Here is a 13,646-nt window from a genome sequence, read left to right as displayed (position 1 = left end):
AGAGTTCGCACACTTCTCGTACAGACCTTCAGAGATTTTGGTTAGGATTTTGACTAGGATTAGCCAGTTTTCTAAGTTTTCAACAGGAAAAAGGAGTTATAGTTGGTAAATGATTTTTATTTCTGTTGAAAGTTTAGCTCATTTCTGATGGTGACTACAATAAAATATCAAATTAAAATAAAATTAGTAAAATATTAAAAAAGTATTTAAAGAATACAAGGCAAGCAGAAAGATAGTGGAACAGATTGTATAAAGATATTTATTGACATGTTTATTTAAATTACATGCAAATATATTCTTATTGTAGTTGCTAACTGTTAAAGTTTCAGTTTTGTTGTTGCTGTTATTCTTGAGTCAGGAAGAGGAAAAATATTTCTGTAAAGGGCTAGATAATAAAGAGTTGAAATTTTCTGAATCAATATTGTGTGTTTTTTAGCTCTGCTATGTGACAGTGAATGCAGTTTTAGATTCAGTGAAAACAGAGCATTGTGGGCCTGTTCACAAAGCTTTATTCAAGAATACTATTAGATTAGTTTTAATTTTCTAATATCACAAAATATTGACATTTCTATTTTTTCACTCATTTAAAAATATGAAAGTTATTCTTAGGCTACTGATCACAATTGACTTTCATGAAATGTTTTGTCCATTCCTATGTTCTACTCCTCTGATAGACATGTTTAAGACAGGTTAATTTAGCTCTCCATTTTCATCTCAGAGGTGAGAACCTTGAAATATAGAGAATTAAGGTCATTTTTTTCTAAAATTATAGACCTTGCCCTAAGCTATATAGTTCAGATAGGGATTCGGTTTAAATGAAAAAAACGTTTTTTTCCTGCAGACTATTTAGAACAAGTAGAGTTTGTGGGGCTATCAGAGGAAGAGAACTTGGTTATTTCTAGGATGTATACATTGTTCAGTTGCTTTCCTTGGCAGCTCTCAGCATCCTGCATCTTTTAGCTTCTGCATCTTTGAATGGCACAAGATAGATGATCTGTTCTCAGCAGTTGCCAAGTGTAAGAATGAGACTGAAGTCAAAGGTCCTACTAGTAGTAGATAGAGACCATTTCTGTTATCTCCTTCAATTTAGTGGTGAGAAAAATATCCAGCTAAGTGAAATACTCAAGCAAAATTTGTCTTGAAGAGGATAAGAATGGAGTGATGGTTACATGAAGCATCAAGGGATAAAAGATGAGGGTGGAGAGGGTCTTCAAAAGATAAACCAGCACAACAAAATAAGAAGAATGAATTGTTTTATCTGTTGCATTTTATGTCGATATTACTGAACCAAAAATGTACTGTGCATGACCAGATAGCACGAAAGACTTGCTAGGTTGTCATCACCAATGGATACCATAAGTTGTAAATGAGAGGATTATATATGACTTCTCCTTTGATCTTTACACAATATAGATGTATTGAATCATCATACTCCATTACTTCTTTTTATGTATCATAAGTGTTCAGTTTCGTGGGTTTGATTTTGTGATGTGTAACACAAGAATTATTTTTAAGTCCTCACTATTGTCACTTCGACATTCATTTGTCTTTTGCATAAGTTTCTCCTCCTCGCAGTTCTAAAATCATAACTTAGAATTGAACTGTACACATAAATGAATTGTAGTAGAGTTATATATATACAAATACATATGTATATACATTTGGACCAAAGTTAATGTTAGTGTTTAATAAAATCTTTTCTATTCTTATGTAGAATCCTTTTGCCTTTCAGTATTTATTTTATGTGACTATATATTTTTATCTCCTCTCTTTTCCCCAGTCTTTCTATAATGATTCCTCTGTGTCCTTCCTTTCCTGCTCAGTCTTCTGTTTATAAAAGAGCCAATGAACTTTAGTCACCAACACCCCCTTAAACTAACTTAAACTAATTTATGATCTCCTGTCACTCAATCCAAGTACTCTAGAAGTTTTTACCAGATGTGTTCCTTTTAACTTGCGCTCCTGAAAGAATAAAGCCCCTTAGCCTGTTACTCACTCCTGAAGTATCTGCTTGGGTCACAAGCTCAGCATGAGGTCTCTTCCTAGGTATAGACCAGTTGAACCTTCAAACTGTTCTGGGATAAAGAACCTTTATGGTTGTCTAGTCAAATGAACAAACGTCACCGAAAGCAACAAACAACAAATCCCCTCCCCTGTAACATTCAAAACCAAAATCCCCCAAATCAGTTAGTGTAGAAAAAAAGCTTTGAAAAGAAAATAATGGAGAAGTTAAAAACATAAATGCAATTTATAGAAATATTAAATAAAAAATATTTATTTGCTTCTGGCTTTTTAAACATTATAGTTCATAGTTTCCATTGTTTATATAAGGCAATGTCAGTTCTTATGCCAGTTATCCAAAATGTACTTAATTTTTCAGTTTCTATCCTAATTTTTTTTTTTTACAAGAGCACAAATCTACTTTTATTAATTTACTCTCCATTAGTTTAAATCCAGGATGGGTGCAGTATCACACGGATTCTGTGTCCAATGGTTTTTGCAAGAAGGTTGCTTTTGAATTTGGCCCGAACCATACCACTGTTTCCATAGGCCCGAGTAACTTTTCCACAGGTCACTTTGGTTTTGTTTGGTTTGCCTCCAGGAGTCACTGTATTTATACACATAAGCACATCTATTACATCTCTTGCCTAAGTAGAACTCAGTTTCATCTCGGGCATAAACGCCTTTAATTTTAAGAAGAGCAGTGTGCTCTCTTTGGTTCCGGAGACCTCGCTTGTAGCCAGCAAAAATGGCCTTGCACTACAGCCTTCCAGACATACTTGCTTTTAGAAGTTCTGTTCCCAGCAGGCCTTCACCAGCGCCAAGATGGCAGAAAGAGGAAGACCCTATCCTAATATTTTTAAGCTAGAACTAAATGTCACACACTATAAAAAATAATGACTCATACTCATGACTGTTAAAAACAATTCATACTGTGGCAGATGACTTTATCCTTTAATAGGATATTACTACTAGGGTTTCATCATTTTAAAGACCACACTTCTGTTTTCAAATGTGAGATAGTATTTGTCTTTGTTAGGGTGTTATTGCTGTGAACAGACACCATGACCAAGGCAACTCTTATAAGGATGACATTTAATTGGGGCTGGCTTACATGTTCAGAGGTTCAGTCCATTATCATCAAGGTGGGAACATGGCAGCATCCAGGATGGCATAGTGAAGGCAGAGCTAAGAGTTCTACATCTTCATCTAAAGTCTGCTTGCAGAAGACTTGCTTCCAAGCAGCTAGGATGAGGGTCTTAAAACCCCACACCCACAGTGACAAGGCCAACAAGGCCACACCTACTCCAACAAGGTCACACCTACTCCAACAGAGCCACACCTTCTAATATCACCATTCCCTGGGATGAGCATATACAAGCCATGTTTTTTTGGGTCTTGTTTTATGGTACTTTTTGTGATCAGATTATCTAACAACTTTGATTTTAGGTTGTTGGCTGAGTAATGAAAGATCTACATTTTATGTAGCTCATGTGTGTGCAAGTAGGTTTATGTTTGATACTAGGGTTAGCTATATTAGAGTTTTAAGATGACTTGAAGCTAACATAGTGGTATATACCTGTAATTCTAGCATTTAGGAGATTGGGATTGAATAAACCCTGAGACTAGGAGTGTTTGCATGTATTGAGACTCAGTGTATGCATGCACACATACAGCTTTATATTTATATTCTTTGCAAATTCTTAGATCATTACTATCCAGTAACCTTTGACAATTTACTTTATCAAAGTATACTTAAATGCAGTGAAATGTACAGATTTAACTGAACATTGAAACATGTTGAAAATTATATGTACCATATTTTACAAGATACACAAAATCATATCAAATAGGATGTAAAAGATTTCCTATTCCCCAATTGTTACATACTCTTTGCAGTTAATTTCTTTCCTACTTCTGATTATGTATCACTCAGGCCTGGAATTCTCTGATTTTCTAGATTAAATATCCCTCTTCTAGAATTTCACATAAATGATTGTTTCTCATTTTTCTAAACTTCTCTGTATCTTTTACTTGACAGATCCTTATAATTAACCAAGTTGGTCTATGCAGTAATAGTATATTATTATTATTTATTGCTAGGGAAATAAATTATACAAACTGTAAGAACACAACTATTTACATGTTCCCTGGTTGACATGTAGATCCCATCAAGAGTGAGACATTTTTGCAAAGCATGCTGTATGAACTTGTACATGCTTCTGTGGGGATACGTTCTTAGTTGTCAATGGTTAACATCTAGATATAGCTTGTTATTGTTCAATAAGGTACATATTTTCACCATAAGAATTTATCAACCTGTTTCAAAAGTACCATATTATTTTTTCAATTTCTTCCATAGTACCTTTATGTCCTCAATAATACTTTCTCTGCTAGGCTTACAGATTGTAATACTTTCCCTTCTAGTCTTACAGATTTTTTTAAAGCATTTTAATGTGTGTATAATGGCATATTGTTTTGGTACTAAGTAACATATTTTGGATAGCCAATGATATTGGGTATTATTTCTTGGGATTCTTGGCCATTATACCAGACTTCTATTAAATGTCTTTAATTTTTTTGCCATTTACATGCACAGCCCTTATGTGCTCACACATTCATGCATAGTTTTTGTTTTGTTTTGTTTTGTTTTCAAGACAGGGTTTCTCTATGTAGTCCTGGCTGTCCTGGAGCTCACTCTGTAGGCCATGCTGGCCTCAAACTCAGAAATCTGCCTGCCTCTGCCTCTCAAGTGCTGGGATTAAAGGCATGTGCCACCACTGCCCAGCATGCATAGTTTTTAAATATGTGATTTTCAGGTATACCTACAGCTGTGTATTAATATTCTTGCTAATGCTATTTTAGTAACAATCCTATGTCATTAAAGTACAAGTCACTTATTTCTCTTTGATTATATGTTTGTAGCTATCCCAGAGAGCCTGGTGAGCTCATCAGTGTGTATAGAACTGAAGAATATGTCTGCCATATCCAAGCATCATTCAGTAGAGAATGGTATGATCCTCTTTGACTGTCAGTGGGCCCAGTCTAGTATAGGCTTATTGCAGGCTGAATCATCTGTGGTGATATCATAATTACATTGGATATGACATGCCCAAAACAGGAGGGACCTAGGAAGCCTTACCCAATCTCTTGAATACCATCAATAAAGTTTGCTGCAACCCCCACTCAAAATCAGTAGCTTTTGGGTTAGTCAGGTATCCTGCCTAAAGGCAGTCAAGTTGAGAGTGATAGAGGCAGACACCTGCTGTTTCCATTTGGTCTTCCCATGCATACATACAGGAGTATACACTTGTACATCGGTGTGTATCATATGTGCACAGGTGCACAAACATCACAGCACCATAGCAATAAGTGTGATGGAATCATTTGTGAGTGATATCTTTTAGAAAAGATAAAAGATTATTTTTTTCAAGTTTAAAATATTTCCATTGAAAATATCATCTCTACACTTTAGTCTCTTGGATGAATTGTTCCAAAAGGAGAAAACTTGAAGTTACCACTACTCTGTTTGTAACCAGAATATTTCTGTCTTCACATTTTTAGGGTATTTACATTTTCCAACGAAAATCAATGAAGTTCCTAAAAATCCTGGTGAGTCCAATTGAGTGATTTTTTTTCTCTACATTATGGAGAGTTTGTCGAAATTCCAAGCAACGCCATCCAAAGATGTCCTTAGCTGATGAAGCAGCCCTCCTCTCTTCTTCCAACAAGTGACATTCCTCACTGAACAGGGACAAGTTTTAAAGTTCGCTATTTGTCTCCAGTGCTATCTCCACTCTCTTCATGATCTTAACTCTGCCTTCTTCTATGTATTCCTGTAGAGAAAGATTTCATATTTTATATGATTTTACAATTAGAATGTTTTTATGTAGCTGTATATTTTCCTTAATCAGAGTTTTAATTGTCCTGTTCTTGATCTGATCCTGGTCTTTTTAATAACTTCTAAAATTTGCCTCAATAGCTTCTTTCTCTTTCTTTTGAAATGACATTGTTTTCTTCTTTTCTAAATGACAGTACTATAGAAAATTGGCAGTTAATGCTATGGCTGGTGATAGGACATATTTCTGATGACTATTTGGATGTTGGTGTTTCTATATTACCTGTATCAGATAGATCTTGCTATTTAGTCCCTCAGTACTCCTTTAAGACCAGGCAAAGCCTATCAAGGGCTGTAACAAAGCAGTTTGGATTATCTAACTATCACACTTGTCCAGACCTGGCATATGAGGTGGATGTGTTTGACTCATAGAATTTGTTGAGCATAGCACGTTGATATTCACCATGAATTTATCTGTTCCTTACTTCCTCACTTTTCTCTAGTACTTATTACAAAGCTCTTTAAATTACATCTCCATTGTTAACCTGGGAATATTGTGCAACTGTTATAGCTCCATAACTAACTTCTTTCCTCTAAGTAAGTGTAGCAATAATGCATCTGTACTTTCAAAGTTAGAATAAGTATTGGATATTATAGACAATATTAAAATAATATTTGTTAGTTCTTGTCTTTTATTTTCCTTTTATTTTCAACTTTTAAATTTAGATTGGTTAGATATTTACTAATGCTTTTATAAATATTTGACAAGTACTGCAAATTTTATTTCCAAAATAGTATCACTAAATTAATGCTTGAGATGTAGCACAAAGCAATGCTCTCATGAAAATATTTTATGCTCATACTTATTCAGTAATTTGTAATTCTGGAAAATTATAAAAATCTAAACATAAAGCAGTCATTATTTTACTGCCTACAATGCCACTGCTATTGAACATTTTTAGTTATTTTACTTTCTGGCATTCATTCTTCTAAGATGGGTAAATGAATAACTGAATAGATAGATAGGTGATAGACAGATGATAGTAGATAAAGGTATTTTATACTTTGTGCCATTATACAAAAACTTGTGTTTAATATCTTCAGTATTAATATAATTGCTTATTTGAATTCAAATATTATAAAAATAACTATAATAATTGTGTTTAATATATATATAATACATATATACACTGCACACACATATATAAAGCTTCCAAATCATATTTTATTGCTGGCCTGGTTTTGCTTTTGCCCTCGGAGTCTCCAGGCACAATTGCATACCTGCTCAGAGTGGAAGAAACAAAGCTCGCTTTGTGGGCAGGGTGCCCACACTGATCCAGGATCGGTTTCCAGGATCCTGGTTCAGTGTGGGCAGAAAACTTCTCAGAGAGATTTTCAATGAAACAGTTTTCTTTTATTGGGGGTACAAAGAGCTATATAAACCTTGGGGAGTGGGTGGGGGTTTTGTACGTTACTGGTTGGTACAAAGGTGCTGGGAATACTTCATTTGCACGAAACAGAATTCCAGGTGCTAGCTGCATATAGCTTTGTAGGCAGGTAGAGGGGAAGTTAAACCTGTAATTTGGGCACCAGGCTTCATGACTACCTCAAGGCTGGCAGAGGTGGGGGTTATAGAACATTTGCACCAGAGCATGCAGGCCCAGAACAAGGAGGGTAACCTTCTAACTCCTACCATGTTAGGACAAGATTTTCAGGATTTGGATACATCTCAGACTCACTTTTGCTCCTGCCTGGCTCCTCCAGCTTCACGGCTCGCGGGCCACACTTTTTATCATTCTGTTCTTTCAGCATTTGTTTATGTCTATTTTGTATATCTACACTCACAGATCTTATTGGAACGATTTCTTGCCTCTTTACCTGTCTTCTTTTTCTCTCCTTTTCTTTGCCTTCTCATGGTCTTGCTAATTTGTTGAGGCTAACTTTGAACTTGAGTTATTTCTGCTTGAATGATATGCCATAGTAGGAATTTTATACTACTTTAAGTTTATGAGCAAACTGGTACTGTATTATTTTTGTTTCTGTCAATATGGGTAATGGCGAGATATTTTAATATGTAAATGCACTAAAGCTTTTGTGAAAATTTACAATGTTATCTACCTTTCCTGCCATCCTTCTCACTTGAGATTTATGCCAGAGCTATTTTATTTTATTCTAAAAGAGTGTTTATGACTTTGAACCTATTGCACTTGTTCATATTTGTCATTATTATTTTTATTACTTCTAGTTCAGGAAGTCTTTTTGCCTGATCCATGGAGAGCTTTAACATTAGCGTTGCTCAGTCAATCATGCTAACGTGCAAATGAAACAGAAATCTATTTAGTTGTATAATCTTATACCAACAAAACTGCAGTTATACTAATGCTCAGGCTCAATTTTTTTCTTTTCAGAGGATAATAGAACTTGTCTCGAATTCTCAAAGTTAAATGCTATGAATTCCTTAAAGGATCTATTTTATCCCAAAATAAGGATAAATCTGCTGATGTACTCAAGGGGCAATGCCAAGTGTGCTGAACCACTCTTTGAGTCTAATAACTCACTCAACACCCGTTTCAACCCATCGAAGAAAACGGTCTGGATCATCCATGGGTACAGGCCGTTTGGTTCCACCCCAGTGTGGCTGCATAAGTTTACTAAGGCCTTTTTGAAACACGAAGATGTGAATCTCATCGTTGTAGACTGGAACCTGGGCGCTACGACTTTCATTTATGGTAGAGCGGTTAGAAATACCAGAAGGGTTGCGGAGATTTTGAGAGAGTACATTGAAAATCTTTTGGTAAGTTGGAAAAATTTAAGGTAGACACATGATATGCAATATATGCTTTGTTATGTGATACCATGAAATTAATGCTTTTTCCATAAGCAGTTGGAATTCTAACTTAGGCATAGCAATTTTAAGCCATATTTTGTCTACTCTAAATAATAATTACATATTTCATTTTCATATTTTTTAAACATGAGAAACCTTTTATTTTAAAATATTAAACATTTAAAGTTCTTTTAAACTCTGAATTTGGACTAAATTCATTCCTTAATATGGGGAGTGGACATTACTGTAGTCTGTATATTTTTCTTTTTTTTAACTTATCTTTTCTAAGATCGGGCTAATATGTTTGTTGTTGGTAAATATGAGAGGAAAAGAGCCTAGGATGTAGTTTACTCTGATATCCCTAAATATAGCTCTCAGTTTTTGTCAGGTCTCCTCAAAGCTTCTTATAGGCCTTTTATTTTTGAATAATTATTTACTATGCCAATCTTTATGGCATAGTAAGCACTTTATGGTAGTTCATGTCTTTTCTGAAAATTGATGGTGACAGTATTTCAGTGAAAGATAGGTGTTATATTCAATTTCTTGGGGTGTTCTTGGTTTTAAAGTCTGGATTTTAGTTGAAATGAACTTCCAAACTTATGCCAAGTTGAATAGGCATAACATCAAAGCATTTATACCAGGATTCCGACTGGAGGAGAACAGCGCTCGAGCTTGTTGTGTCTCATCAGTGTCACTGTGAACAACCACTTCACATCTTTGCCAAATTTCTTTGTTTATACATTAAAAATAGTGAATTTTATTGTATGTTGTATGAATGCTAAAGTCATATAGAACCATGTTACTACATATATGCAAATGTGTATATGCTTAATCAACAGATGATGCATATTAACAAGTAAATAAAATAATTTATTATATTTTCCTAAATCTCCAATTTTAAAAACATTGGGACCTAAGACACAAGTTGAGACAATGGGCACCTCATATTGTGGAATGTGTGAGTTAAGTAAGGAATTTTAGGAAAAAATCATAGCATTTTGCTTGCAAAGGATTCATAGGAGCTGGGAAAAAAGTAGCCATAGCTTTGTGGTTTGGATTACTCTTTCCTGTTTTGGGACATTGTTTGAGGTATTTGAAGAACAGAATTTCTTGCTTTTATGCTGGGAAAATTTCTGCCTTGCTCTGCAATAGTGGAGAAAAATGACCATCATTTTATGAGCTTCTAACATCACTATGTAATCTGGATCATCACTATTAGCTCCCTGGGAATCTGCCCAAAAACATACACCCAGAGAGCTCTCAAAGCTGACTACTTGAGGTAAACCAGATGTCCACACCTTGTCCTTCAATTGTTTTGCTGAACTATCTAACCTGTAGTCCTGGGACCCACCTTAAATCCATATATTTCATCTTAGTGTTTCAAAAGTAAGAGTGACTTTTATCCTTTTACCAGTTCTGCTAGGGGTTTTGTTATACCCAGAAGAGAAGATAGAGAACTGGCATATATTTTGTAATCAAACAGCTCCAGCCTTGGATCTTACTTAGTCCATTTAAGCCATTGTATAACAAACACTTTAAACTGACCTTATATACAAACGCATTCCTGTCTCATAGTTCGGCAAGGACCTGGTGGAGTCTGGCTCTTGTGAGGACCAGTTTCTGGCTCATAGTTTGAATCTTTTCTTAGCATTCTCACATCATGGAAGACCCAAATGAGCTTTTTTAGGTCTCCTCTGTCAGGACATTAGCCCCATTCTTGAATGCTCCAATTTTGTTATATCCATCGCATTCTCTGTGCCCAAACTCCTGTAGAAGTCATAAACATTAAGGTTTAGAATTTCAAGGGCACAAATATTTTGACTTCAGTGACTTAAAATACACCTTTATATGTATCTTTGTAGATGTCTTTAACTTTTGTTTTCTTAATAAAATGGATATTTAACAGAATGTTATTTAGTTAATAATTTTAGTATAGGATTAGTTTTAAATAATAAGGTGGATAAAAATAACATATGGCAAACATGAATATTAAAGATAAAGCATAAAACACATGTTAAGATATGTAGCACAAAATAAGCACACAATTATGCCTTGTATTACTATTTGATTAATATATTTCTCAGTAATTAACTGTTAATTTTACATATCTCACTCTATAACATGGATAGTTAAAACTATAAATTTGTATTAAATTTAAATTTACTTTAAATTAATGGTGTTATTGGAAATGAATAAAGATCAGATATTTTGTGATGCAAGCAAAACAAACCTATATATTTTCACAGATAAGTCCTCCTCCTTATGTCCCAGAAATATATGAAGCCAAAATAAATAATGGATTTCAGAATGTCAGTGTACATTATATGTGATTATCCAAAATTAAAGTTATTATATTGAATTTTTCATTTACAGATCCATGGGGCATCACTTGAGAATTTTCATTTCATTGGCATTAGCTTAGGGGCTCATATTAGTGGCTTTGTAGGAAAGATATTTCGTGGTCAACTTGGAAGAATTACAGGTAAAACAATCTTATTCTTTTGTAAAATTATCTTTTAATCTGAAAGAAATGAACAATTTTCTAGAAAGATACTAGGTACCAAAGTTAAATCAAAATCAGATAAACCATCTAAACAGTTCTATAAGCCCCAAAGAAATCGAAACAATCATTAAAAGTCTCACAACCAAAAAACAAAACAAAACAAAACAAAACAAAAAAACAAACAAACAAAAACCAGGACCAGATGGGTTTAGAGCAGCATTCTATTAGACATTCAAAGAAGACCTAATTTCAATACTCTTCAACCTATTCCACAAAATAGAAACAGAAGAAAAGGAACACTACCCAGTTCATTCTATGAAGCCAGAGTTACGCTTCATATCCTCCCTTGTAGAAGGAACGGTTTCTGTCTCATCAGGAACTTGTCACAGTTTCCTTCAATAGAGGACTTCATAAGAGATTTTGTTCTACTTCTGTCACGTATAATGTTCCAAATAGATTTTAAAAACTGGGAAAAATTACCTTTTTAGCACATTTTCCATTAGAGTCCATTCTATTTAAAACCTAGCAGACACAGTTACAAACTATATTTGAATACTACTTTGTAACTGTAGATTTGAATACTTTCTTAGTAATTATAATGGTCATGAAAAGCAAGTATTGAGTTTTGTAGCTTTATCTAAATGTCAAAGATTACATGGCAAGGTCCATTCTGCTCAGTTTAAAATTAGCTAAAAATTTTAGCCTTGCAGTTCCTATCCATAAGCACTATGGTGTTTTCATATTTTCAAGCATTCATTTGAGTACTAGACAACTCAAGAGTTGCTATTCAAGTTCGAAAATTTCTTATTTTCACGTTCACTCAGATTCACAAGGTAAACTTAACTAACTATAGTTAAGGGAAGCAACCCCATGGTGCCCACATAAATTTCCAACATTTGTCTATGTCAGGTTTATTAAACAATTATTCATATCCATTTCAATAGTATATTTATGGTAACTTCATAAAGGATAATATTGTCATAATAAAGTTCCATAAAAGAGGGAAAGGAGAGGTGAAACCACTCATAGAGATGCATGCACTTGCTTATATATTTCTCTACTGACACAGGTTTCTTACATCAGAAAAATTTAGAGAAAGAGATAGATGGGCCACTCAGTCAAGCAGGCTATATAAAATGGGGACAATAGAAGAGTGTGAGGTGAGCAATAACACTTATTTATATATTGATTTGGGTTAAAGGACAACTTGCTGGAGTCAAGGTTTTTTTTTTCATTCTGTCACATGGGTCTGGGAAAACAGTCTCTTCCTCAGTGAACTGAATTTTATTCCCACCCCCTTGCTAGCTTCAGAAAGTCACAATCTTGAGATTTTATTTTAGAATTCACTCTATAGGGTGGCATTCATGTTATATGTAATTTGCATCATATATCCTTAAGGATGTATAAGAAACTCTTGGGAGATATGAAGATTAAGAAAATAGAAATTTTGTTATCTGAATAGTATTGATATCTAAGAAGCATTTTTTACATATAGACAAATATAGGATGAGGCTGGTAAGTCAAAGAATTAAATAGAGTTCCAGAAGATGTTTATTAAGGCTTTTCCTCCAATACAAGTGGTCATGGTTACTATTAATATAAAGTTACACAGCTTACTTTGTCTACTTTGTAGGTAAATTTGCTAAAGTAGCTTATCAGTATTTGGTTGAAACATCTTTCCACTGTTCAGAATGCCTTTGAAGAATGCTGATAAATATTTAAATAATGAAAGTACTTGTTATTTGTCAAATTCAATTCAACTTCAAATATGTTGGGACAGGTTTAAACTAAAATTGCAAGAGCTTATGTTTATAATTGAAAATCAGGCAAGTGTAAAATAGAGCAATCGAGTAAAATATAACTCAATTGATAGTTTATGTTTTACATTTCAGGTCTTGACCCAGCTGGACCAAAATTTTCTGGAAAGCCATCAAATAGTAGATTAGATTACACAGATGCAAAGTTTGTAGATGTCATTCACTCTGATTCCAAAGGTAAAATGATAAGTATCTATGAGGTTTGTGTTTAAAAGCAAAATGTGAAATGTAGATACCAAATAAGAGGTTGTAAGATGAGGACGAGTTGTAGATAAAATATTTGGGGTTTAATTCCTCATTCTGTTGGCAGTCACTGATTTTATAATACTTATTTGCCATGTTCAATGCTGTTATTTAGATTAATGTTTATTTTCTACCTCTAAATACATACCAACAAGAACTGAGCACAGCACTAAAACCACAGATAAGGAGTAGTTTCTATAATTAGGGGATCATTTCTCTAATGATTTTAATTTTCTTTATAAAGTGCTCTAATGGGATTTTGATGGCATTATTTATAAAATGTTGGACAAATGAATTAAAGAATTATAGATACTGCCCCAAGGCCCTTTTGAGTGAATGAGATAAGCCAGTGTGTGTGTGTGTGTTTGTGTGTGTGTGTGTGTGTGTGAGAGAGAGAGAGAGAGAGAGAGAGAGAGA

The 13,646-nt window shown here is 34.1% G+C and overlaps 1 protein-coding gene and 1 pseudogene across 2 annotated transcripts in view; one reads left to right on the top strand and one right to left on the bottom strand.

The window, feature by feature from the left end:
• Window positions 1-13,646, top strand: part of Lipi (lipase I) — a 40,626-nt gene that overhangs the window by 1,184 nt on the left and 25,796 nt on the right. The window contains exons 2-5 of one of the 2 annotated variants that reach the window (XM_031364739.1): window positions 5,566-5,613; window positions 8,248-8,633; window positions 11,040-11,148; window positions 13,062-13,163. In XM_031364739.1, the coding sequence (XP_031220599.1) occupies window positions 5,566-5,613; window positions 8,248-8,633; window positions 11,040-11,148; window positions 13,062-13,163 (645 nt within the window). The remainder of the gene's footprint in view (window positions 1-5,565; window positions 5,614-8,247; window positions 8,634-11,039; window positions 11,149-13,061; window positions 13,164-13,646) is intronic. The other variant, XM_031364740.1, reaches the window with a different exon arrangement.
• LOC116086503 lies at window positions 2,448-2,778 on the bottom strand (annotated as a pseudogene).

This window comes from Mastomys coucha, unplaced genomic scaffold (assembly GCF_008632895.1).
Source record: "Mastomys coucha isolate ucsf_1 unplaced genomic scaffold, UCSF_Mcou_1 pScaffold12, whole genome shotgun sequence".
In the NCBI taxonomy this organism is placed as follows: Eukaryota; Metazoa; Chordata; class Mammalia; order Rodentia; family Muridae; genus Mastomys; species Mastomys coucha.
Note: the sequence above shows the minus strand (reverse complement) of the source record. Positions and strands in the feature narration are given on the sequence as shown.